Source organism: Scylla paramamosain, chromosome 29, assembly GCF_035594125.1.
Source record: "Scylla paramamosain isolate STU-SP2022 chromosome 29, ASM3559412v1, whole genome shotgun sequence".
In the NCBI taxonomy this organism is placed as follows: domain Eukaryota; kingdom Metazoa; phylum Arthropoda; class Malacostraca; order Decapoda; family Portunidae; genus Scylla; species Scylla paramamosain.
Window position 1 is genome coordinate 11,803,674 of NC_087179.1, and position 25,445 is coordinate 11,829,118.

The 25,445-nt window shown below is 39.9% G+C and overlaps 2 protein-coding genes and 1 long non-coding RNA gene across 8 annotated transcripts; 2 read left to right on the forward strand and 1 right to left on the reverse strand.

Annotated features, from left to right (window-relative positions):
- Positions 1-101: 101 nt before the first annotated feature.
- On the forward strand, positions 102-10,335 carry LOC135115296 (uncharacterized). Of its 3 annotated transcripts, XM_064031899.1 has the most exons (5): positions 102-524; positions 1,234-1,347; positions 4,485-6,598; positions 7,206-7,382; positions 7,869-10,335. In XM_064031899.1, the coding sequence occupies exons 2-5, from the start codon at positions 1,245-1,247 to the stop codon at positions 8,190-8,192; spliced, it is 2,718 nt and encodes a 905-aa protein (XP_063887969.1). In that variant the 5' UTR covers positions 102-524; positions 1,234-1,244; the 3' UTR covers positions 8,193-10,335. The 3 variants fall into 3 exon arrangements, with proteins under 3 accessions (XP_063887969.1, XP_063887967.1, XP_063887968.1); XM_064031897.1 differs by lacking the exon at positions 102-524 and having other exon boundaries at positions 1,185-1,347; XM_064031898.1 differs by lacking the exon at positions 102-524 and having other exon boundaries at positions 1,185-1,347; positions 7,872-10,335.
- Positions 1,203-16,855, reverse strand: LOC135115303 (uncharacterized). 3 transcript variants are annotated; one of them, XR_010275944.1, is made up of 4 exons: positions 16,215-16,855; positions 7,198-7,375; positions 1,534-1,746; positions 1,203-1,324 (listed from the first exon to the last, which is right to left on the reverse strand). It is a non-coding gene; the product is annotated as an uncharacterized LOC135115303 (long non-coding RNA). The 3 variants fall into 3 exon arrangements; XR_010275945.1 differs by having other exon boundaries at positions 16,227-16,264; XR_010275946.1 differs by lacking the exons at positions 1,203-1,324; positions 1,534-1,746 and adding an exon at positions 6,347-6,481 and having other exon boundaries at positions 16,215-16,853.
- Positions 16,856-18,571: 1,716 nt separating this feature from the next.
- LOC135115300 (ribosome maturation protein SBDS-like) lies at positions 18,572-25,057 on the forward strand. 2 transcript variants are annotated; one of them, XM_064031905.1, is made up of 7 exons: positions 18,572-18,702; positions 20,216-20,382; positions 20,957-21,074; positions 22,087-22,189; positions 22,529-22,668; positions 23,259-23,390; positions 24,112-25,057. In XM_064031905.1, exons 2-7 carry the CDS (start codon positions 20,240-20,242, stop codon positions 24,241-24,243), a joined length of 768 nt encoding a protein of 255 aa, XP_063887975.1. In that variant the 5' UTR covers positions 18,572-18,702; positions 20,216-20,239; the 3' UTR covers positions 24,244-25,057. The 2 variants fall into 2 exon arrangements, with proteins under 2 accessions (XP_063887975.1, XP_063887974.1); XM_064031904.1 differs by lacking the exon at positions 18,572-18,702 and having other exon boundaries at positions 20,132-20,382.
- Positions 25,058-25,445: the final 388 nt, after the last annotated feature.

Below are 25,445 nucleotides of genomic sequence, written 5' to 3' on the forward strand. Positions count from 1 at the left end.
AGAAAACTGAAATGAGAGAAATTCATATGATTATTTCTTACCATTGTTATGTTTTTATTGTGTTATAAATGTTTTTCACATATGATTCCCAGTCTGTTATTCTTTGAATCGGAAAGAAATTCTTATGAGTATTTATTAGTAATATTGTTTTAGTATTATAAATATTTCTTTCCATATAATTTGCAGTCTGTTATTGTTTGAACCAAAGCTGAGATGAGAGAAAACCACATAGTTATTCCTCACCAATATTATTTACTATTAGCAGTTGCACAAGGATGTAGCAAGCCCATCTTTCCTCCCCTCCTTCCCTTCTCCCTTCACCACCTCCCTCCACAATAGCAGGGGTGAGTCCAGGAACCCTGAGAGTTTACACTTAACAGCATGATCTGTTGATACACTGTTCTTTTTGTATTAAGGGAAGGTGAGAGTATGTCCACAGGCAGCAGTGTGGGGCAGTGCAGCACAAGCCCTTGTGTCTCTAGTGGTGTGAAGTGAGGCAGTTCTTGGAGTTTTACACCTTCATGGTAAGAGAGAAATTCAGGTTTGTGTTTTGAATTTTCAGTCACAGGATTGTTTTTGAAGGCTACAGAGATTGGTACAGTTCTCATGGGTCTCTCTCTCTCTCTCTCTCTCTCTCTCTCTCTCTCTCTCTCTCTCTCTCTCTCTCTCTCTCTCTCTCTCTCTCTCTCTCTCTCTCTCTCCCTCTCTCCACTATTATGTAAAACTATAAAACCCAAACAGTTACGTCTTTCCTGCACCTACTGATTTATGACGCATTTGTGTAGTACGCAGTTTATTATCTTGAAAAATGCGTCGTGTCCTTCAAGTGTATTGACTCAACACATGGCCTGTCCTAAGCTCGGTATATCATGTTGTATTTGTGAATAATCTTGGGTCCTTGTTTTCAAATGTTATACTGTCTTACCTCCAGCTTAGTTTGAAAGGTTGTTATAGAAGTAATGAGAGTTTTCATGATTCTAGTTGTGGATTCCATAGTTTAAACATATTCAAATCAAGTAATTGGGGTTCTTCAAGGGTGTTTTCATGATTTTAGTGGTTGCTTAATGAGGATTCTGTATTTTTGAGAGACTAGTGAAAGTTATTGAGGTTTTCATGGTGTTTTCATGATTCTAGTGGTAGTTTAACAATGATTCTGCATTTTGAAAAGGTTTAATGGAAGTTTAATGGATGTTTTCATTATTCTACCCACACACCGCTTTGCTCCTCTCACAGTTTTGTACAGTATGGAGGGCATGAGGGTCACTCAGCTACACCTCACAAGTTGTCAGGTGCTGGTGCTTCTCATACTGCTCACTGCTGCCTGCTGTCAGGGGACACCAAATAATAGTAAGAACTTCACCCATTCTCTCTCTCTCTCTCTCTCTCTCTCTCTCTCTCTCTCTCTCTCTCTCTCTCTCTCTCTCTCTCTCTCTCTCTCTCTCTCTCTCTCTCATTAGTCAGTAAAAACTCATCATATTTGTACTCAATATTAAAACTTATATATTCACTCCACAGTAAAAAGCTATTACATACTGCTTATTACATGCTTATCTTGTGTTCCTTCCACTCTTATCTGAGCCAGAAGATTGTGGTCAGGCAGTTACATGGCACAGAGTGTTATCACTTTATCAGCTCAGTAATGTTCACAGCAGCCAAGGGCAGATGTAACAAGGGCTGCGGGATGTCAGGTGATGGGGTGACAGGGCAGCCAACCATCCCTCAACCATCCCTGGTGATATTGGGGTGCTGTCATAGAGATTAAGATTAGGTCAAACATATAACATTCAGGTCCCTTTTAGTACATACATTGCTGCTTAACTGAAAATTCATCTCTCCATCCCTTCAGTTAGATAATGCCATGTCACTTGTTTCTTCATTACTCCCAGATAAGTTTTAATTACTGATGATAAAACTAGAAGACACTACGTAATCTGTACCATCTATTTATGCACCAGGCTGGCAGTCCCACACAGGGTCACTCAGACAAAGCACCACACACTCATCACCACATTATTCACACTCTTAGCCTTATCACTAATAGCCTTACATTAATCACTTGTTTTGCTGTCAATGGCATCTTTGGGAATTGCACTCTACACTTGCATTGCATTACTGTATTAAGCTCATTCAACCCTAGATGACTTTACATAATCATAGAACAAGAGGCACTATTATGCTCTACACTTCCACTGCATTATTGTATTAAGTTTGTCCAACCCTAGATGAATTTAATGATAATAAAACAACAGGCACTAATAGATTCAAAGTAATGGTGTCTTCTGAAATGATACTCTAAACTTGCACCATACTATTTTATTTAACTGGAAAAGAACCCACACCACTCAGGGATTAACCAATCTAGTCATCAATATGCTGTCCATAACTCAACACTAGCTAAGAAAGATAATTAAGAACACAACCCAAGGGAAGCAGCAGGAATTTAGTAGGCCTACTTGTGACTGTTCTTGTATAAAACATGCTTGCCTATATCCTCCCATCATCCATATCCATAACTGCAATGCCTTGTGATTCAGCATGAAGTACAATATGTGCTGACCAAAATATAAAATAAATACAATGAATGTAAAATCAGCTATGTTTATTATAGATATACGTGAATGATTGAGGTATGAGTTAAGCCGTATTTCTCCACATCCTGTTCATTATCAGCATTGCCTTGTTGCCACACTCATATTGCAATGAACTCATTGGGTGTTCTTAGTTGATCTTATCTGTCCTCTTCACACCTTACACTTAAGCAACTGTCGGCAAGCTCAATGAGATTATCGGTTGGCCATGTATGAAGTTATTATTTTACACTCTCACTGATCTTTATTTGCGCCACAGCCCTCTCCACTCTCAAGTGTCTATGAATCAGATGTTGCTGCTGATAAGGCCCAACTGCTGCCATCACTTGTCTCCATCATTGCTGCCCTTGTGATATAATAAATATTGTGCCATAGATACCGTCCAGGATGCTAGATAAAATGACAAAATTGAGTGTTGAAATGAATTACTAAGAAGTTCATGATTCATTCCCCTGAGATGTTTTTGGCAAGGCAGGAAGGAAAGTTGGCAAAGAAAACTAGAACTGAAGCAGGAGTGATGAACTACTTAACATAAGAAAATAAAGGAAGTTGCATGAAGCTGTCAGGCCTACATGTGGCAGTCCCTGTATGAAACATGCCTACTTATTTCCACTTATCATCCTCATCCACAAATTTGTCTAATCTTTTAAAGCTCTTTAATGACTCAGCACTAACAGACTGCTGATTACAGAGTCTGTTCCATTCATCTACCTCTATTTGACAGCTATCTCCTTCCTGCCTCTTTTTTCAAGCTTTAACCCATCATTTCTTGTTCTCTTCTGATTACTGATCCTGAGAATTTTGCTGATTACTGAGTTTGTTCCATTCATTTTGCCATTTTATTCAAGAACTAATTTCTTCCCATCTCTTTTAGAAATCTAACTTTATCAAGTCTGAGCCCATTATTGCTTGCCCTGGGGGCCTTTTTTCTTGTTCAACCCATCAGATTGTAGTACTTCTGCTTCAGCCTGAGTTTTATAACCATGTTTCCCACTCATGTTTTGCCAAGTTTACTCATGAGTGAAAGAAAGAAAGATGAATCTAAACATGCATATCACTCATTCCCTTTTTTTCAGGTAGCCATGTAACTAAACCCCAGGAGGAGGTGCTGTGCCTAAGCTCCTGGGGTAGTAGGAATGTCTATGAGATGAGACTGTTCCTTTCTTCCAGGGGCTGACAGGGATAAGAGTGTGAATGTGTGTGTGTGTGTGTGTGTGTGCGTGAGTGTGTGGTGGTTTGTCTGGGCCACCCTATGTGGGATTGCCAGCCTGGCATACAGATGCTGTAAATGTAATTAAAAATCAGTCCTTTTAATGTCTCTTGATCCTTTGGTTGGTAATAGCAATATGACACTTATTATTTCATTAACCCTGGATCAGTTTTGATAAGTAATAATAAAACTACAGCAATGACAGGCTTGAACTGACCCATCACTACTCCTGTCAGTGTTGTCCTTAGAAATTATATTATTAACTCACACTGCATTATTTTATAGAGCCTTTGTGTTTCTCTGTCAATGAGTGCATCCATACATAACAGCTACAGGGTTTCCAAAAGTTGGTGGGAGTAAGCCAGCATAAAGCATGTGTAGCTACAGTGGATTTGAGTACCAAAAAATATATTTATGATAATTCACAGTGACTGACATTTTATCAGATTGTGGGACTTTTATGTGATGCAATATCCTGTTCCTGATTTCCACCATGTTTTGTGGGTAAATTAGTTCAAGGAAAGACAGGATGAAAAATAGAAATTCAATGAGAAAAAGCAGTTAAGCAAAGAAGCATATGATTAGGTTAAGAGGGACCTTTAATCTGCTGTGGATTAGTAGTGAGTGAGTAGTAACGAGTGTAATGGTTGACAACAATGACCTGGGTTGTAATTCTTTCCTCGAAGGTCCACACACCACAAAGAAGCTGCTCAGAGATGCTATAAAGGAGTACAAGACAATTGTGGAGTACCTGGCCCGTCTCCTCCATGCTGCTGAGACACACAAACCACCACCACCCACCACCACCACCACCTTCCACCACTCCACTGTCAGACGCATCCCATACCCCAAAAATGTCCATCCACTTCTTCCTTATCACCCTTCTGCCCCTGATGCTTCCTCCTATGCCTCTCCCTTTCTTTCCACGACCTCTGCTTTGTCACCTCTTCCCTCTGAATCTATCCCCTTGACTTTCACTACAGAAATACCAAAAGTTTCTTCAAAAAACACTGCATCCTCGCTACTCATCCCTACTTCTTTGTCACTTGTGCATCCTATCAGCTTATCATCATCAATGCTTTCCGACCACTCAACATTGCTTTCCTTTATGTCAACATCCACCATTTCTCCTGGCAGTGTCACTGAACCTCCTCTCATTACACCCATACTCAGTAAATCCATGACCTTGTCTTCTTCTGTCACTAGTAAACTCTTCCATTCATCTCAAGCTGTCATCTCTACTTCTTCCTCTTCCCTTATCAGACCTATCATGCATTCACACACTTACTCACCCACTCCCACAACCTCTCCCTCTCCAATCAGACCTATCATACATCCACAGACTCACTCACCCACTCTCCCATCCCTTGCTAGACCAATCTTGCATTCACAGACTCACTCACCCACCTCCTCAGCCTCTCCCTCTCTCATCAGACCCACCTTGCATCCAAAGACTCACTCACCCACCTCAACAACCACCGACACACTCTACTCACCCATCTACCCATTACTCAGTCACTCACCTCGTGTCTCTGCCTCCTCTCCCTCACCTGATACATCAAGTGCTTTTGGAGATGATGTAACAAAGGATACTGAAGATAATGGGACAAGAATGACTAGCAAGGAAGCAGTCCCTTTTCGCTCTAATATTCCACAGTCTGACTCCATAGATGCAAGTGAATATAAGAGCATGTACCTTCATAATGTCTCAGGTGATAAAGAGGATAGCTTAGGAGGGATAAGTGAAGCAAGGAACAGGGAGGGAAAAGACGAGAAAGAGCAGCAAGGAAAGATAAATGATGATGAAAGACCAGTGAGCAATATGGACAAACAAAACAAAGATTGGCTAGTTGGTAACAAGAGAAATGATGACAAGAGGGTGTCTGGTAATAGAAAAGCAGTGAATGCTAAGAAAGTGAATTTACACATGAAGGGAACACATGAAGATGAGATACTGACAGAAAGAGAAGAACACAGAGGAGAAGACATGGATAATAGTGAGGAATCCAATGAAACTGATGAGGATACGGCTGAGGACTTGGAGAGTGATAAGGGATGGTATAAGATGAAGACACAGAATGAAGAAGAGAGGAGTGGAGCAGAAATGAAAGATGAAGCAGAACTAAAGTATAAGAAGAAAAGGAAGAAAGTACTATTATACAACCACCAAGATATTGAAGATATAGACTCCCCACAAATCAAGAAGAAAATAAAAGGAAAACTGAAACATAGAGACATTTCAAAGAGAACATCCCTACTGCAAAAAAAGACACAGATGAAAGAGAAAGACAATAATTACAGAGAGACAGAATCACAACAAGTCAGGAAAAATAAAACTGAACCGGAAAGAGACTCAATGAACACCAGTCCATCAGAAGTTAGTAATAAGGAGCACAACAACAATCACACTCCAAAGACAGCCATGAATTATGAAACCAAAAAGCACAGAAAGATCCAAAGTAAAATAAAGATGCAGGACAGTGTTCCAAAGATACGAAACGCGCGTCATGTTCTTCGGATCCTTCCTGCCACCACCACTCAGCTTCCTCCTCACCCCTGCACCAAGACAACACCCAAAACTATGCAGGGCCTTTGTGTCCAAGTCTTCAGTGCTCTGGTGGGGGTAGAGGATGTGATGTGGGAGATAGCAAGAGAGGGAGTGACAAAGGAAGGCATCCACACACTGCAAGAGAGAAGAGAGATGCTTGGCAAGGTGGTGGAGAAGGTTGAGGCAGATGTGTCCTTCTTCTTCGTGGTGCAGCACCAGGCGTTTGTGTCCTACCTTCATCGACTGGACCAGGTGAGCCTTTGTTTGCACCTCTCTAGGCATGTTGGTGTTTAATGAGGTAATGTCATAAGTATCATTAGTAAAGAAAGGTAATTTTAATAAGATAAGAGATTGGTAAACTATCAAATTAAAGGTGGAGGGGGAATACTACTTACTCCAAGGAAGAAATAAAGATGTTGATAATAAGGATACAACAGCATGAAAAGCTGGACTTATTAGTGAGAAAATAAGATTTCATCAGAATAGCAGACTGGTACACAGTGAAATTAAAGGAGATGGAATATTACAGGCAAGGAAGAAATATTGACATGGACAGGAAACTCAAGCTACATTTTGAGAGAAAAGAAAAAAAAAGGGAATTTCACCAGAATAGCAGATTGGTAAACAGTGAAATGCCAAAAAAGAATGTAAAATACAAACCGGATAAAAAACAAATTAACAGGGAAAGAGAATTTCATGACGAGAGCAGACTGGTAAAGGGAAATAAAAAAATCACTAAAATCCATAGTAAAAGAACAAAAACGAGAACATTACTGATACAAGATAGGAAGGTGATGCTTTGGTTACCCTGGACAAAGGATGAGAGGCTGTATGCTGTATCTCACCCTTACCTGGCCAGATGGTGGTGACAGCCAGGCAGCAGAGTGAGGCCAGTCTTGCTGGACGCCAAGGGCCAAGCCTGGTGGTGCTGGTGGCCATGGGAGTCGGGGGGGGCCTAGTGCTCCTGGGCATGCTGGTCACTGTGGTTCTTGTGGCTCGTCGCTGCCAGGTTCATCGAGAGGAAGTGTGCTGCAAAGTAAGGTTGTGTGTACGTGTGTATGTATTTTGATATATCATTTGTTGTTTTACTTATTATTTATTATTTCATCTATTATCTATCATTTTATTTATTTATTGTATAATATTTATTTATTTATTTATTTATTTATTTGTGTCTATTCTTTCTCCACTTCCCTCAGAGTAGAGTTTAGCAGGAGCAACAACAACAGCAACAACAACAACAACACACACACACACACACACACACACACACACACACACACACACACACACAAAGAGTAAGATGAGGATGTGCAGAAACACAACTTTACAAATACAGCAATAGACCAGTGAATGCATTACCAAAGAAAGTAGCATATGCAAACAATATACCTACACAAATCAGAAAGAAAAACACAATCATTTAGTACTGTATCAAGTAAGAGGACATCACAAACTTGACTAAATCCCACAAAAAATACAGGAAGATTAATACATGCACCTCACAAGTTTCCTCCTCCAGCAGATACACACTGAGCATATACCAATCCAAAGCTTCCTAGACTCTGGCAACACAAATTCAGGCATGAGAAAGGATGAGCCTGACCCACCACACTCAGAATCCACCCTGTGCTCCCCACCTGGCCAAGACCCAGATAGCAGAGACTGTGGGGGAACTCAAGAAGCCCAAAGATCACCCAAGGGAAACTGTACTTTCACCACTACTTTTGATTCTGCTGCAGTAACCCACACGGCAGCTAATGCATACTTACTTAGCACTGTCAACCATGCTGCTAAGGATCAGTCTATCCATTCAGATCCCAGCTTGCAGAATCATAAAGGATAGGGTTAGGATGGTGTGTGTGTGTGTGTGTGTGTGTGTATTCAGTCTATCCTGGATGTTATTTGTGAATGGTTACCTGCATATCCCCTGTTCAGTTAGCTTTGTTATGAGAGTGTTAGTCTTTATCCATATTGAGCTTATGTTGACTTCTCTCTAATAATTTATCGTGAAATTTGTCGCTTCCTTCCTTCTCCTTTGTTTCTTTTCCTTCCTTAAGTTTAATCTAATCTAATCTCCAAGGTCTGTTTCTCTGAATTCTCTCAGGGGTGGTCATGATAAGGCTTTCATTATCATTACTCTTGTTAATTATCCTTTCATTCCCATGTTGTGTGTGTGTCATACAAGACAAGTAAAAGCAACAAAATGGAGTAGAAACTCTCTTGCCATATACAGTAGGGTACATGACAACAAACATGATTTGTTCCAATGTAGCATTTGTTATGGCAAATGTGCATTATGGTAACTGAAGAACCTATGGATAGGTGGATAGGTGAGCAGCAGCTCACATAGCTTGTGAGTTACTCTTGCGAGCTTTGGTTTGTTATTCCAATTAAATTTTTATTTAAGTTTCAGTGCTCGCAAGAATGGCAAGTTTGTCTTGCCAGTTTTGGTTAGTTATTCTAGTTAAATATTATTAAAATTCCAGTGCTCACATGAGTGGTAACTTTGTTATGCCAGTTTTGGTTCGTCATCCCAATTAAATATTTATTAAAATTTCAGTACATTATTGCAAATGTATGTTATAATGACTGTGCGTTGTCACGTAACCTACTGTATTTTTATTCCTATACTGAAATAAAAATGTAATATCTTGTCCATATTACTTATCTTGAAAACCCAAGTAAGTTCCAATAGAGTCTGGTTAAAGAAGCCAAGACAAAACATTAGTGTTGAGGATGTGGGCCTTGGATCGTCCAGCAGCATTGTGAACACGAGAACACAATGAAATACAGAGTCGGCAGGATGCTAGTTGAATTATCTGATTACAGTAGGTGAGGCAGATCCTGAGCACTTGAAACTTATAACTGTTAATGTATATCTTATTATCACTGAGTCTATAAAGGATACATGGATATACTTGACATTCACTATATGGGTCTAGATTACATACATACTGTGTACTAATGACATAATGATAAAGCACACATCAGTAGCTCATAACACTTGCCATCATCATCCATGAATTCGTCCGACCTCCTTTTAAAACTGGCTAATGTATGTGCACTTAACCACATTCATCATAAGTTTATTTCACTCACCCACAACCCTGTCTGTGAACCAGGTCTAGCTTCATTAATTTCAAGGTTTGAATGGGTGTTATCAGTGGTTGTTGTCAGGTGTTGAAATTAATTGTACACCTTTTCTGCATTGTGAGTACATAGTGGCCTGAATTATGGGACATCCTTGCTCTCATTTCTAGGTACAAGTACACCATACATCATTCCTCTGACACTCTCAAACCACTCCAAGAAAATCCAAGTACTACATTAGTTTTCATAATGTAGTGCAGTCTTCCTATTGTTATACTGTACTCCAGTCATCGAAGGTGTAGGATGCTAGTTTTGTGATTTGCATCTGTTTTATGAAATTATCATTATTGTAAATGGTGACTTTATATGCAGCATGACCTAATTTTTATTGTTTGTTTTATTTGGTCTTTGTATTTTTTGTGGTCAATAAAAGTCTGTCTATCTATCTATCTGTCAAATTGCTGTGTACAGGATTACTGAAAGGACTAATTTGTTCTTTAAAAGTGCAGAAAAGGGACAGTGTTTCCCTTTCTATAGCTATGAGTATCATTTAAACAGACTCTTGTGGCACCTATGAGTACATGGATGTTTGCTGACACTCAGAGCACTGCAGGAAACTGTCTCCATGGCTGTGCACAGTACCAAGAGAATAGACTAGTTTTTATCTAAAAAAAAGTTGAAGGTGATTACTGAAAAAAATTATCCATCAATGAAAGGATGAGTTGTTCTGAGGTGCTTGTTGTCAGTCAGCCTGTATGAACATGAAACAGTGCAATGTAACCTGGCAGACTGCACTTTTTTTTTTCTTCAGTATTATACTATGACTTTCTTTGATGATGTATTGCATTTGTCAGAATAATACAGTATATTCTATTGTAGATGTTTTGTTTATGGTGTGTGTGTGTGTGTGTGTGTGTGTGTGTGTGTGTGTGTGTGTGTGTGTGTGTGTGTGTGTGTGTGTGTGTGTGTGTACCTCCACACACACACACACACACACACACACACACACACAGACAATTACACAGAAATATTTTTACCAAAAGAGGTTATCCCTGTGACACACATGTTACCCACCTGCTTGTAATTCTGTTGTTGTCAGCCTGATAAGATAAGAATAGCCCCACTGATGAAAAGCCCATAATCCAAACCCACTACACCTTCACTCCCATTCACCACCACCACCACCACTACCAACACCTCAGCTTCTGCCACACCTATGCACCATACAAAGTAGCATCACCAGTTGTTTTAATGACAATTAACTTATTCTGTACTTATAGATAAGCTCACAGAGTATGTATGGGTATTCTGTTTCTTTCTCCTGTAGATTTTATATTTCATTTTTTTGAGATTAAATATCTTAGATTATTGACGCACGATGTTGATAAGTAAGTGAGCACAAGAAAATTATCCTTATGACACCATAGTAAGTTCATCTCCTGATAAGAGCTTTGTAATAACTCATTGACGTACATAAGTTCTTTTGCAATTTCAGAAACACGCATTGAGTTAGTGTACCAATGACTAATGCTGTCACATGTATAGTAGTGTCATTTATTATTATTATATATATTTTCAAATGCTATGTAATGTCTGAAGAGATACTGTACCTTCCTGAGACACAAGCAATGCATGTGGTGGAAGTTTGGCTATGCAAGAAAAATATGCAGGAGAGATTTTTGGGCTCATGTAATATATATATATATATATATATATATATATATATATATATATATATATATATATATATATATATATATATATATATATATATATATATATATATATATATATATATTTTTTTTTTTTTTTTTTTTTTTTTTTTTTTTTTTTTAGGAAATTCAATATCTTATCCCATAATTTTCAAAAAGCAATTCTGTGTCCACAAGTCCTTCCTGCGCACTTTACCAGGAAAACCCAGCACCAGACCATCCATTCTCCCACAGAGCAGATCATTCTGAAGCAACCCTTTTTATGTCCTGTGTGTGGATTCCATTCATGTCTCTGTTCTGTGTGTGGATTCCATTCATGTCTCTGTTCTGTGTGTGGATTCCATTCATGTCTCTGTCCTGTGTGTGGATTCCATTCATGTCTACTCTATGTGTGGATTCCAATCTTGTCTGATTTAGAATATGGACTCTGACCTGACCTGAAGATGTAAGTACATCTGGGATATATATTTACAAGCTCTTAAAAATTGACTGAAGATTGAGTGTATGATGTACTCATAGGAAGCAATCAGAAGAAGACCAGTGGGAAGACACAAGACCTGGAGGTGATGTGTAGCAGAAGACATGACAAAGATGAATGTTGTGGAAGGGACCATGTACAACCACAGAAAGTGGCGCAGACTCAAAAGTTGTCATAAACAAAGAAAAACACATGGCCTTCCAGAGAGAGAACCAATATACGTATGGCACACACTGCTCCAAGTGAAAGGATTGTTTCTGTAGTGTTCACCACTCAATAGAACCTGGCTGAAGTGCAAGGCAGGTTGGAGTGTCTCCACTATGCTGACTCCCTATCCCCTGATCTTTATATGTACTGTTGCTCCAAGGAGTAATGTTACAGAGTCTAGCAAATTTCATGTCCGTAAATTGAATATAAATTAATACATGAATGAATGAACTGCTTCATATTATGAGTTTGGCTAAGACCAAGAAGATCTGGGAATGTGACTGTCTGGTGTGTGTGTGTGTGTGTGTGTGTGTGTGTGTGTGTGTGTGTGTGTGTGTGTGTGTGTGTGTGTATATATATATACGAGTATATATATATATATATATATATATATATATATATATATATATATATATATATATATATATATATATATATATATATATATATATATATATATATATATATATATATATATATATATATATATATATATATATATATATATATAATTTATTTTATTTATTTTATTTTATTTTTATTTATTTATTTTTTATTTTTTTTCTTCTTTTTTTTCATGAAACATGTGGAATGTGACATCACCACCTTGCACAACTGTATATTGTTATAATGCGAGTTCTCATGCTATTATGAAATTCAGTGTTCTTAAAACATGAGTGGATTGGGATCAAGGGAGTTGTTATAAGATAAGAGTGGACTGGGATTGAGGAGTTGCTATCACTTTCATATATCACTGTGGTACACCCTTGCCTAAGTCCACTACACTTCCAAGCTCCACACAGGCAGCAGACTCAGTGGCCAGCAATTGAGCTGTCTTGAACCTTGGTGCAGGAAAGAGAAAGAGAGGTAAAGTAACTGTGCTATATATAGAACGCTTAGTAACCTGCAAAGTGTGAAAATGGAATACCATCATTATTGAAAAGTGTTAACCCAGATGTCTTTCAGGAAAATGGAAGGAATGTGGTGGAAAAGGATGAAGGTGGCAATGGTGGTGGTGGTGGTGGCACTGTCTTTCACCAATGCTCCAGCCAAAGCTCAGGAAACATGTAAGACATCAGTGATTTTATTGAATTTCTGTTCAGAAGATGGCAGAGAGACACTGTGAAAGGAGCTGAGATATGAGTTTAGGTGGTGGTTTTTCTGAAGAAGGCTTGAGAAAACTTAGAATGAAATAGTCCATAAGAGCCTCAGTGACTTGTATTTGTTGGAGGGCAGCTGCTAGAAACTGTGCTGCCTGGGAAGTTGTTATTAGGTGAACGATGAGGACTCAATAAGCATGTGTGGTGCTGGTGATGAGTCAGGTGAATTTGTTCTTATGAGGAAGCACATTGGTATTGTACAACCCCATAGCAATATACAGACAGCTACTGTGGAAAAAAATAAATAAATAAAAACTTTATAGGTAATTAAAGCCACCAAACTAACACTTAAAATTTCCCATAATTAGCATGACTCAGACTCATGGTATGTAACACCAACACACACTTAATAACTTATGGCACAGAGACAGTTTAGTCATGTTCACTGAATTTGGAGATCAAATACAGGTAGTTATGAAGACACTAGTACAGGCTTGCACTAGTAAGGAAACCTTGTCAGTGTTGTTTTGAGTGTGAATGTATGCATGTAGAGATCTTTTTATTGTTATCACTATGATGATGATTCTCTCTCTCTCTCTCTCTCTCTCTCTCTCTCTCTCTCTCTCTCTCTCTCTCTCTCTCTCTCTCTCTCTCTCTCTCTCTCTCTCTCTCTCTCTCTCTCTCTCTCTCTCAGATGAAGAGCTACTACAACAGGTGAAAACAGAACTGCAAGAAATCCAGAACACACTCAATGAACTTCTGAAATTGTTAGAGTCCTCTTCTACTGCTGCACAATCCACCACTGCATCCACCTCTACATCCACCCCAACCATCTCATCCACATCTACATCCACCTCATCCACATCTACATCAACCCCATCCACCACTGCATCCCCCTCTACATCCATCCCAACCATCTCATCCACATCTACATCAACCCCATCCACCACTGCATCCCCCTCTACATCCATCCCAACCATCTCATCCACATCTACATCCACCTCACCCACATCTACATCAACCCCATCCACCACTGCATCCCCCTCTACATCCATCCCAACCATCTCATCCACATCTACATCCACCTCAATCACATTTACATCCAACCCATCCACCTCTACATCCATCTCATCCACCTCAACATCCATCTTATCCACTTCTATGTCCACTCCATCCACCTCATCCACTTCTACAACCACACCATCCACCTCATCCACTTCTACATCCACCCCATCCAGCTCTACATCCACCCCATCCACGTCATCCACCTCTACATCCACTCCATCCACCTCATCCCCCACCTCCACTTCTACATCCACACCATCCACCTCATCCACTTCTACATCCACCCCATCCACCTCTACATCCATCCCATCCACGTCATCCACCTCTACATCCACCCCATCCACCTCATCCACCTCTACATCCACCCCATCCACCTCTACATCCACCTCATCCATTTCATCCACCTCTACATCCACCCCATTCACCTCTACATCCACCTTATCCACCTCTACATCCACCTCATCCACCTCTACATCCATCCCATCCACCTCTACATCCACCCCATCCACCTCATCCACTTCTACATCCACCCCATCCACCCCTACATCCACCCCATCCACTTCATTCACCTCTACATCCACCCCATCCACCTCCACATCCACCTTATCCACCTCTACATCCACCCCACCCATCTCATCCACTTCTACATCCACCCCATCCACCTCATCCACCTCTACTTCCACCCCATCCACCACATCCACCTCTACATCCACCCCATCCACCTCATCCACCTCTACATCCATCCCATCCACCTCTACATCCACCTTATCCACCTTTACATCCACCTCATCCACCTCTACATCCACCCCATCCACCTCATCCACTTCTACATCCACCCCATCCACCCCTACATCCACCCCATCCACTTCATCCACCTCTACATCCACCCCATCCACCTCTACATCCACCTTATCCACCTCTACATCCACCCCATCCACCTCATCCACTTCTACATCCACCCCATCCACCTCTACTTCCACCCCATCCACCACATCCACCTCTACTTCCATCCCATCCACCTCATCCACCTCTACATCCACCCCATCCACCTCTACATCTACCTTATCCACCTATACATCCACCTCATCCACCTCTACATCCACCCCATCCACCTCATCCACTTCTACATCCACCCCATCCACCTCTACATCCACCCCATCCACCTCTACATCCACCCCATCCACCTCATCCACCTTATCCACCTCTACATCCATCTCATCCACTTCTACATCCACCCCATCCACCTCTACTTCCACTCCATCCACCTCATCCACCTCTACATCCACCCCATCCACCTCATCCCCATCTACATCCACCCCATCCACCTCATCCACCTCTACATCCACCCCATCTACCTCTACCTCCATCTTATCCACCTCTACATCCACCCCATCCACTTCACCCAGCTCTACATCCACCCCATCCACCTTATCCACCTCTACATCCACCCCAACCACCTCATCCACCTCTACATCCACCCCATCCACCTCTACATCCACCTCATCCATCTCTACATCCACCTCATCCACCTCTATATCTGGCTCAGTATTCAAGAGCAGCAACATGTTCCTACAAAGAAGGCTCTTGTCAGATGAAGGAGACATTTGCACCCCAGTAAATGCGAGCAATCCAGATGACCTCTGCGTCAGAATAACTGAAACCATGGATACAATAGAGAGGGTCACAAAGGAAATCAATGAAGGCACCGTCACTCAGGAAACTCTGGACACCCTCACAGAGCAGTCCGAGGAACTCAAAAAAGTGGTGAAGGAAGTGGAGGAAAACCCAGAAGCTGTTGGCAATTATAAAATTGACAAAAATGAAATGGAAAAGAAGACAAATGAAGTTAAGAATGTGAGTATTATTATTTTTTTCTTGTTTTTCATTTTATTTCGACAAACACATACACACCATAACTGCAGTAAAAAACAGATCTCTTGGAATCTCTGTACAGATTACGTCCATAGAGTCCAAGTAGATGTCTCGTTTATTGGGATGCCAGCCTTGGCCTTTCATTACCGTAAACTTGAAGTGAGATGGGTGTTTTTCTTTATATTTACCAAGCTGAAAGGGTCACATTCCCGTCTACGTGCCTTAAAAACCTTTCGTCTCATAGTTACCCTTCCACGTTTATTACATACTAATGACTGTTTTCTAAAAGTTATGCAGATTTGATTATCATGATATTGTGAAAAAAGCTGAGAAAACCTTACATTTCTACAGACCTTGTCCATCCCTCCTGCTGTTTGCTAGCCGAGTATAGATGTGAAAATATGACTGAAACAGTCTTAAAAAGTAAATAGGCATCAAACTTGTATTCCGTGAAGGATAAGATTAATATAGCTGACATTCATCATATAAATTTAGATGAAATAATTTAGCAATCTCCTATTTCCTATGTCTATATGTACTTTGGTCTGTACAAATGATACGTGACAACTCACACAAACACACACAAAGACACCCTGGCATTGCTGGGACGGAGAACAGGGTGGATATAGGTATAAAGAAACGTTCAATATTTACATAATTCATTGTTTTATTTAACTTTTATCTTATGCACATATTCCAGTTTTTTTTCGGTTGTTTTGGTTTTCTGTATAGTGAAACCTGTCACAAATTAGTCTTTATCCATTTTTAGTCACTTATGTAACAGCATAATAAAAAATATATATATTGTGCAATGAGAAAAAAAAAGTTGAGGTATACATGGTGAAATAAGTAAGAATCTGTGGGATGCGGTTCCCTTAAACAATACTAACACTTTCATTAACCGTTTCATTTTTTTATTTATTTATTTTATTTTATTTTATTTATTTATTTATTTATTTATTTATTTTATTTTATTTTATTTTATTTTATTTATTTTTTTTTACTACAGGGGGTTGATTCCGCCTTGGACACAGTGAAAAAAGAGCTTGATGGGCCAGGCAGCAATGTAGCAGTGATAGTGGTGGGGGTGATTGCTGGCCTGATTGTAGTAATGCTAGTGGCTGCAGGTGGCTACATAGGCTACAAGAAATATCAGCAACGCCAGAACCGACAGAAGGTGAGGGGAGAACATTTGCAAGAAAGGCATTTCAGTGATAAATTTTGATACCAAGTTTTCTTTTCTTTTATCTTTCCCTACCATTCAGCCTATTTTTGTTCATTGTAGTACGTATTTACATTATTTAGCTTTATTTTTTTCCTGCCTCCTCAGTTCAAACCTACATGTATAGTTTCTTATTTAAGTTTATTGTGTTTAAGTTTATTCGAAATGCATGCAACCCATCACGAATAATTAATTAATCTACATGTAATACAATTCCCCCAAAGATGTTATCCACGTCATACTATAAAAGTCACAGAAATAATAATAATAATAATAATAATAATAATAATAATAATAATAATAATAAATCCGACTACTTCCACTTATTGCATCCTTAGTTCTTTCTGGTCTTGTTATAAAGTCCATGTATTTTCTACTGAATTAAATGGGCCTTATGACATTACTGCCATCCTTTGTAATCATCATCATCATCTTTTCTTTCAAAGTCCTCATTTTCCCTCATCAACTTTGCAGACAGACGATAGATCTTCCCTGACATTCATTCTTTTCATTCTTCCTCCTCCAGGTCTTCCATTTTTAACAGTAAAATTTCCTTTGGCAGACGAATTATGATACCCTGGAAGAGGCTGGGCAGAGTAATTCAGCCTTCCAAATGGAGCATCAGCCAAGCCCACCATCCTACCAGCCTGGCCCATCATCCCAGGCGACCCCAGCACCCCGCCCTGCTCCCATTCCTTCCCGTGGTGTTCCCGTATTGCCCCGTGTTTCTTCAAGGCCACCATCAAGCTATGGAGAGGAAACAGGATACGTCTCAGACTCCAGTTTTCGTCCTTCCCACACCTCCCGCACCACGGACAGGTCTTCCTATCCGCCGTCCAGCTCACGGCCAAGGGGGCTGCGTCGGATCGATTCCTAATAGATGAAAGATTGGTGTGTGTGTGTGTGTGTGTGTGTGTTCATGAAGAAGGGAAAGACGAGTGTATCCCATCGGCAGTATGAATACCTATTAGCATGTCATGCTCACTCCTGCTTCCTGCTATTTTTTTTTTTTTTTCTGTTATCTCCAGCTTGGGAAGTAGTGGTAGTAGTAGTGATGGTGGTGCATGCGCTACAGTGCCTCGCCACGTGTAATATAGCCGAATATTATTGTCTTTTTAACTCGCTTTAGATGGGTATAATTTATCACTTTTAGGCGGTATTTCTATCAGTATTATGGCGTGTGTGTGTGTGTGTGTGTGTGTGTGTGTGTGTGTAGTCGCCAGCTGTGTCGCCTCACAAGGTCCTGTGAGGCTGGTGGCGAGAGACTAATATGAAGCATGTGTAACACTAAGGAAAGAGTAGAAATTAAGGAAACTGAATTAATTGTAGTATTTAATTGCAGTAGTGAAGCTGTGAGAGGAACTAGCTGCGAAGAGCTTAGCTGAAGAGAGATAGTGAGGGTTGTGTTTACGTGGTAAGTTGATGACATGGCGCGTAGGGTAGATAAGACAGGGATTCTGCTGACTCTGTAGAGGAAAATGGGTCCAGCGGCGGTTGAGCGGCCTCAGAAGGGGGCAGACTGTGCTCAGTCTTCAGAGACAGAGAGGTGTTGCTACTCGCTGTTTTCTCCATAAATCCTAGACCCCCAAACTTCGACCCTCATAATCGTAAGTGTTGCATTGTGGTTAATTAGCTAAGTAACTGCTACATGTCAAAATACACTGAAAATTATTATACATGTATTACATTTGCGTCTATTACTTGTTAAGGCGTAAACCGTTATGTATTTTGGTTATTATATCACACTTTATTATGATGGAATGTTATCTCTTTATGATGTTTATGTGCCTTAAGTGCATGCGAATGTTTTATTGTATTTCAATACCTCTCGTTCTGATGTCAAATTAATTGTCACTACAGGTTAACCGCTTTAAAGCGAATAAACGACTGGGTCGTTTGTCATCCTGATCCCTTATAGATGTGATGGCGTCTATAGTATGTGTGTGTGTGTGTGTGTGTAGCTGTAGTTATGTTATATATATACAGGGACGTATCTATATCGGTGTGCTCTCCTGATACCTACATCTATTTAGTTTTACCTCTTGTTCATCATGTACAGTACAATCCTTGCTTCTATCGTATGTTCCTCTAGTATATTCTGCACATCAGTCCATGGGGGGAACTACACTATTCTTATGTTAAAATTTAATGCGCATTAATAATAACAATAATAATAATAATAAGTTTACGGTGTTTGCTTTTTAAACCATCACAAAACTAAACCAACTGATATTTCTCTTTTTTCTCACAAATACACTCTCACTCTTATACATTTTTCCTCACTCACTCGCTCTCACTCAAAAGAATAAATTGAATCTTAACAAAACTTAAGATAATCTCTCTCTCTCTCTCTCTCTCTCTCTCTCTCTCTCTCTCTCTCTCTCTCTCTCTCTCTCTCTCTCTCTCGCTCTTAAGCTTTCTTGATCGCGACCTCATAAGAATCATTGTAAAATGGATTGATCTGTTCTAGGACACCAGGTGATTTTTTTTTTTTTTTTTTTACAACAGTAGTTTGTGAAAAACTTCATGCAGAAAACTTATGATTCGAGATGAGTAGATTAGGGACTGTTTTCATTACACGAGCGCAAAAATCCGGTAATACGAGAATTAGTTTGGGGCGAGTAAAACAATGAAGGCAAGGTGGGAGACTTCTAGCTCAGTTACCCCAATAAGCGCAGTTTTCTCTCAAGCCTCAAAGAGAGCGCGCACTGCTCAGCTGGGGAGTGGCAACACAATGTATAGCCACTCTCCAATACTTAACATATCAATTATGCGGTATATATGAATTTTATATTTATTTTATGTTCATTTACAAATAAATGAAGAATAAAGCTGCCGCGTGTCTTCCTCGAGAACCGAATTATGGTACGGCAACCGAAGTAATTTTGTGTTCAAATTTTGTTCGTAAACCAACTTTTTTTTCGTTAACCAAACCTACACAGAGGTCATTAACAAACAATGTATCTTTAGTTAGATACCAGATAATTGTTATTACCTGTGTTTAATATTTATAAAACTCCATCCGAAAGCTGTTATGCTCCGAACTGGTCAATCTCCGAGTTGTCAAGCAGAGTGTGTTTCGGTTTGTTTTGTTGCATCACGTGTATTCATCTCTCATAGCAGCCTTGCCATTGAGTGACAGCCATGAGTAGGAGCGGGGGGAAGATCTTCACACCCACTAACCAGATTCGCCTCACCAACATAGCTGTGGTGAGGGTGAAAAAGGCGGGCAAAAGGTTCGAAATTGCCTGCTACAAAAATAAAGTTCTCAGCTGGCGACAGAAAGTGTGAGTATTTGTTGCTGTTTTCTGTGTGTGTGTGTGTGTGTGTGTGTGTGTGTGTGTGTTGGTTCGTGGGTTGCCATCAGTTGATTGTAATTTATGTTTAATATCTGGGTGATATGTGTTATGTGGTTCAATTAGGAGTGTTGGAGGAAAGTATTCGTGTGTGTGTGTGTGTGTGTGTGTGTGTGTGTGATGGTCTAGCTTGTGGGTTAGTTGATTCATGTTATCACTTAATTCTAGTGTGTTTAAGGTGTAGATGATAGGTTTTATGTGGTTCAGTTAGAAAGAGTGAAATGTGTGTGTGTGTGTGTGTGTGTGTGTGTGTGTGTGTGTGTGCTAGGAGGTCCAATGCAGTACAGAGAGTTAATAAGTCCTCCAGTTCACAGCATTACAGAATAGATGGAAAACTGAAAATTGGAGGTACAGAGAGGAGGAGAAGGGATAGAAGTGGGAAGATTTTCAGAGGAACTAACAAATATTTTTCCCCTTCATCCCAAAGCTGTGATACACTATCATAATCATTCTTTACAGATTTTATTAAGGAATTGGTGTGGTTAATACGGATGCACCATTGCAGGGAGAAGGACTTGGACGAGGTGCTGCAGAGTGAGACAGTCTTCACCAATGTGTCAAAGGGTCAGGTGGCCAAGAAGGAGGAGCTGCTTAAATGCTTCAAGACAGAGGACCAGCGGGCAGTGAGTCTCCAGGCTGTCACTGTATCCATGAAGTAACGAGCCAATGGCCAATCAGCAACAAGTTTATAAGATTAGCTCAGGGTCTATCTGCAGCCTAGGGACACTTGTAAAATCCTCTCATTAGATAGCAGTGTAAGGTATTTTGACAGTAATGGTATAGGTACAAATTCCTCACTTGGTCTTGGCTCAGAATAGGGAAAACTAAGGCTATCCAGGAGGGGGAGTGGGGGAGTGTGCTGGAGAGGTAGAGACACATCAGGAAGGTGGGAAGGAGGAGGGCTTTGTACAGCACTTACCAAAACTAACTTTAACACCTTCCCTGCTATCTGGAAAGGTCTTCCCTAATCACTAACTATTCTAAGGCCTTTTTTGTTGCTCCACAGGCATTTCTAAGCATTATACTGGCTAAAAATTGCTAAATCTATTCTTTTGTTTTTATTTATTTATTTATTTATCTATTTATTTATTTATCTATTTATTTATTTCTTCTTCTTTTTAATGGTTATGAAGATTTCGTTGCTTTATATTACAGTGAAAGAGTTGAAGTGTGGTGCAAACTGTGGCACAATGATCAATGTGAAACCTGATGCCTGATCACGTGTCATATCGGTAAGGTTGGTATGCATGGCTTGACATGATGCTGATGCACTGATCTATTTCCCAGGTCATTATATACAGCACCTAACCCTAGTGTGCAGGGCTGCCAACTGTTGCCCACATAATCTCCAAACATGTTAAATAATATCGTCCATTGTGTCAGGATGTAGACCTTTTATTTTTAAGGATAGTTTTGGGAGCTGCTGTACTTGAAGAGCATCTAAGTCAAAAGGAGACCAGTGGGAAGACAGAAGAAGACCTGGAGACTGTGTGGAGGAAGAAGACATATGAGTAGCAAGGATGAACATGAGGGAAGAGATTATTTACGATCACAAAAACAGGGAGAGACTCTTGAGCCGTTGAATCCTGTAAGGGAGATGAAGAATGGAGATGATGATGATGCTTTTGTTCTCAGATATGCCTGGAGATCCTGGAGAAGGGAGAGCTGCAGGTGTCAGACAAGGAGCGCCATGCCAACCAGGAAGCCTCAGTGAAGGAGATCGCCTCTATTGTGTCTGGTGAGAGAGAGAATAGATGTTGCAGTATACCTCAATAATGTAACTGCCTTTATTGTGTCTGGTGAGAGAGAGAATAGGAAATGTTGCAGAATACTTCAGTAATTTAAGTCTTACAGAAATGCTTGATAATCTTTCATTCATATCTTTTCTTCCTAAGGCCTTACATAAAGATACATTATTTATTTTTTGTTGTCCTATCCTAGCATTTTGTATTACTCAATTCTGTACCTGTATGAAATTAATCTTGCAATTATTTAAATAATAATATCTCATCTCTCCAATTTCTTAAGAATAACACTTATTCTTTCTCATTCTCCTTTTCCTGCTCCTCTTCTCCAGACAAGTGCATCAACCCAGAGACCAAGACGCCCTACACAGTGTCCATGATTGAGAGCGCCATGCGGGACATCCATTTCTCCCTCAACCCAAAACGCAACAACAAACAGCAGGCACTTGACGTCATCAAGCAGCTCGCCCCGGTGTGTTGGTGTGTTGGTGTGTTGGTGTGGTAGAGGAGGGGGCTGGGATGGGACAGCTGGTGTGTAGTGGCAGGACATTCAAGACTAAAATTCTCTTGGGCCTGATGGGTAATGTGTTAGGACTGGCCAAGAACACACAAAAAGGAGAGAGAGAGAGAGAGAGAGAGAGAGAGAGAGAGAGAGAGAGAGAGAGAGAGAGAGAGAGAGAGAGAGAGAGAGAATGCACACATTCATTTTGCCACTCTCAAAAAGTCAGGTATAGAGAGCCCTAAAAGTTTTTGTTGTATCATCTGTCTTTCTGTCTATCTATGTATCTATCCATATACCAGGCTGGCAATCATACACACAGCAGCCCAAACCAAGACAGACAACCAAACACTCATACACGCACCATGCACACCCTTTACCCAGTCAGCCCCTGGTGGAAATAAAGTACAAGTTTTTTTTTTTTTTTTTTTAACATCACTCATTATACTTGTTTTCCCGTGCATATCTTCCCATTTTGCACCACACCACACACCACATGTTATCTTGCTGTGGCCCACTCATGCTACCCTCTCCCCCCACTCATGCCGCCCTCCCCCTGCCAGGTGATCCCCATCCAACGTGCCCAGATGAAGATTCGCATGACCATCCCCGCCAAGGAGGCCAAGAAGCTGAGGGAAAAAGTGTCACAGTACATCACCATAGAATCTGAAGCCTTTGAGCCGGACCTTAACTTGGTGAGTGTTCCTGTCCGCCTCTCCCGTCATCATCATTGCCATTGTCGCCATTACCATAAGAGTCATCATCAGTGTTTATGTGTATTTTGGGTAAATTTACTATTTTTTTTTTTACCAAGAAGCTTTTATTATTACTGTATTTTTATTATTATTACTACTAGATATTGTCATTCTCTACCCATGGTGTATACATAAAATAATAAAAAGAAAAGATACATAAATACATAAAATACAAAATGTGAAATATTATTAGAACTAGGTTTTCTTTATGACACTGCAAGACAAAAGCCTCTCTCACCAACTCCACCTTTCTCAGTCATATGCTTGTCTGTTCCATCCAACCCTAGCCAAACATATTATTGCTCACAGAACCTTATGGGAGGGTAAGAGGTGAGTTTTGGCAAGTTTCAACAGATGTAAGTCAGAGTAAAAGGTTGTAGGGCAGATGGGGAGAGCTGAGTCCTCTTTCTTATCCGGTCACTTTTCACAGGAGCAATTCTGGGATGGTAATGAGCGATTGTTGGTAAGTTTCGGTCCATGCAAGTCAGAATAAAAGGCTATAGGTTACTTTGGTCTGGTTCTGGTCACTTTTCACAGGGGTACTTTTGAGATGGTAATAAGTGATCATTGGTAAGTTTAAACCCATGTGAGTCAGAATAAAGGGTCACTGGTTAGTCAAGGTGAGTTAGGTCCTCTTTTCTTACTTGGCTATTCTTCACAGGTGGGTCTCATTGATCCTGGCCACTTCCGCACCCTGGAGGAGGCCATCATTGGCCCCACCAAAGGCCGTGCATCCATTGAAGTGCTGAGCCTGAAGGAGATGACGGACACTGGCGACTCAGCCCTCACTTAACCCATCAGGCCCCTGCAGAGTGCCATATCAGCCTTGCAAGGCACTTGGGCATCAGAGAATGCCAGTGCAGCTTTGTGGGTAGCAGGATGTGTCATGTCCAGCATCAAGTGGCAGCAGTGGGATATGTACTCATGCCCAAATTTATATTGCCTCATGCCTCACAAACATCAATGTGTGTGTGTGTGTGTGTATGCTTGTTCTTTCCCTTTCACCAGTTGTAACACACTATGTGAAGCAACATTAACCTTATGCACTGAAAGATACAGGTTATTGACAAATGTATCAGTCAGTTAGGCATTAATATGCATCAGAGAGAGAGACAGTGAGAGTGAGAAAGAGAGAAGGAAAGTTAAAGTCCAATGCACCAAATCTACATGAATAGACTCCCTCTTCCCATTCACACAGTCTCAGAAGCTGTGTGTGTTGCTTTGTTGCTTTACTAACTGTTTTGCTTGCGTGGTGCATTTCTTTTTGGTGCAGGGTGAGTTATATACAGTCAGAATATATGTATCGCTACATGGTTAACAAACTGAATATGGGAATTTACAAGTAATAAATTAGAGTGATGTAATTAAATACCTGGCTTAAACAATTCAGCAAACTGCCCAAACATTGAACTTGAATTTAAAATGTTTTTTTTATTTAAGGAAATCAGTACATAGATATCACCACAGAACAGCATTTATTGTATTTTTATCACTGCTATACAAAGGGATTGTGTGTGTGTGTGTTCTGATGAACTGAAAATATATATTGTTCTATTAACTAATAAAAAGTGTATATTGTTGAATATTAACTAAAGACATAATGCTCATATGTGTGTTAGTACCCCATTGTGTTTGTTGGAGGTGCTGGAGTGACAATCAGATGTGTCAGTTTTTTTTTTTTTTTTTTCATATATATATATATATATATATATATATATATATATATATATATATATATATATATATATATATATATATATATATATATATATATATTATATATATATATTTATTTATTTATTTATTTATTTATTTATTTATTTATTTATTTATTTATTTATTTACTTATTCTATAGGAAGGAATTGAGTCATGGAAAATTGTTGAATATTTTATTTTGTTTTCAGGTCATGAAATGGGAAAAGTAACCATCACTTCTTTCCCTTAGTCTTGTCAGACTTGATTCATGTAGTATTTACTTGCTTTTGATTTAGGGA

Excerpts from the sequence above, each read along its gene's own strand:
- LOC135115296 (XM_064031897.1), top strand. The coding sequence starts at position 1,185 with ATGGATGTTTTCATTATTCTACCCACACACCGCTTTGCTCCTCTCACA. Across the intron at positions 1,348-4,484 it reads TCAGGGGACACCAAATAATA|GTCCACACACCACAAAGAAG; the intron begins GTAAGAACTTCA and ends CTTTCCTCGAAG. Across the intron at positions 7,383-7,868 it reads GAGAGGAAGTGTGCTGCAAA|CAGATACACACTGAGCATAT; the intron begins GTAAGGTTGTGT and ends TTCCTCCTCCAG.
- LOC135115300 (XM_064031905.1), top strand. The coding sequence starts at position 20,240 with ATGAGTAGGAGCGGGGGGAAGATCTTCACACCCACTAACCAGATTCGC. Across the intron at positions 20,383-20,956 it reads CTCAGCTGGCGACAGAAAGT|GGAGAAGGACTTGGACGAGG; the intron begins GTGAGTATTTGT and ends GCACCATTGCAG. Across the intron at positions 22,190-22,528 it reads GATCGCCTCTATTGTGTCTG|ACAAGTGCATCAACCCAGAG; the intron begins GTGAGAGAGAGA and ends CCTCTTCTCCAG.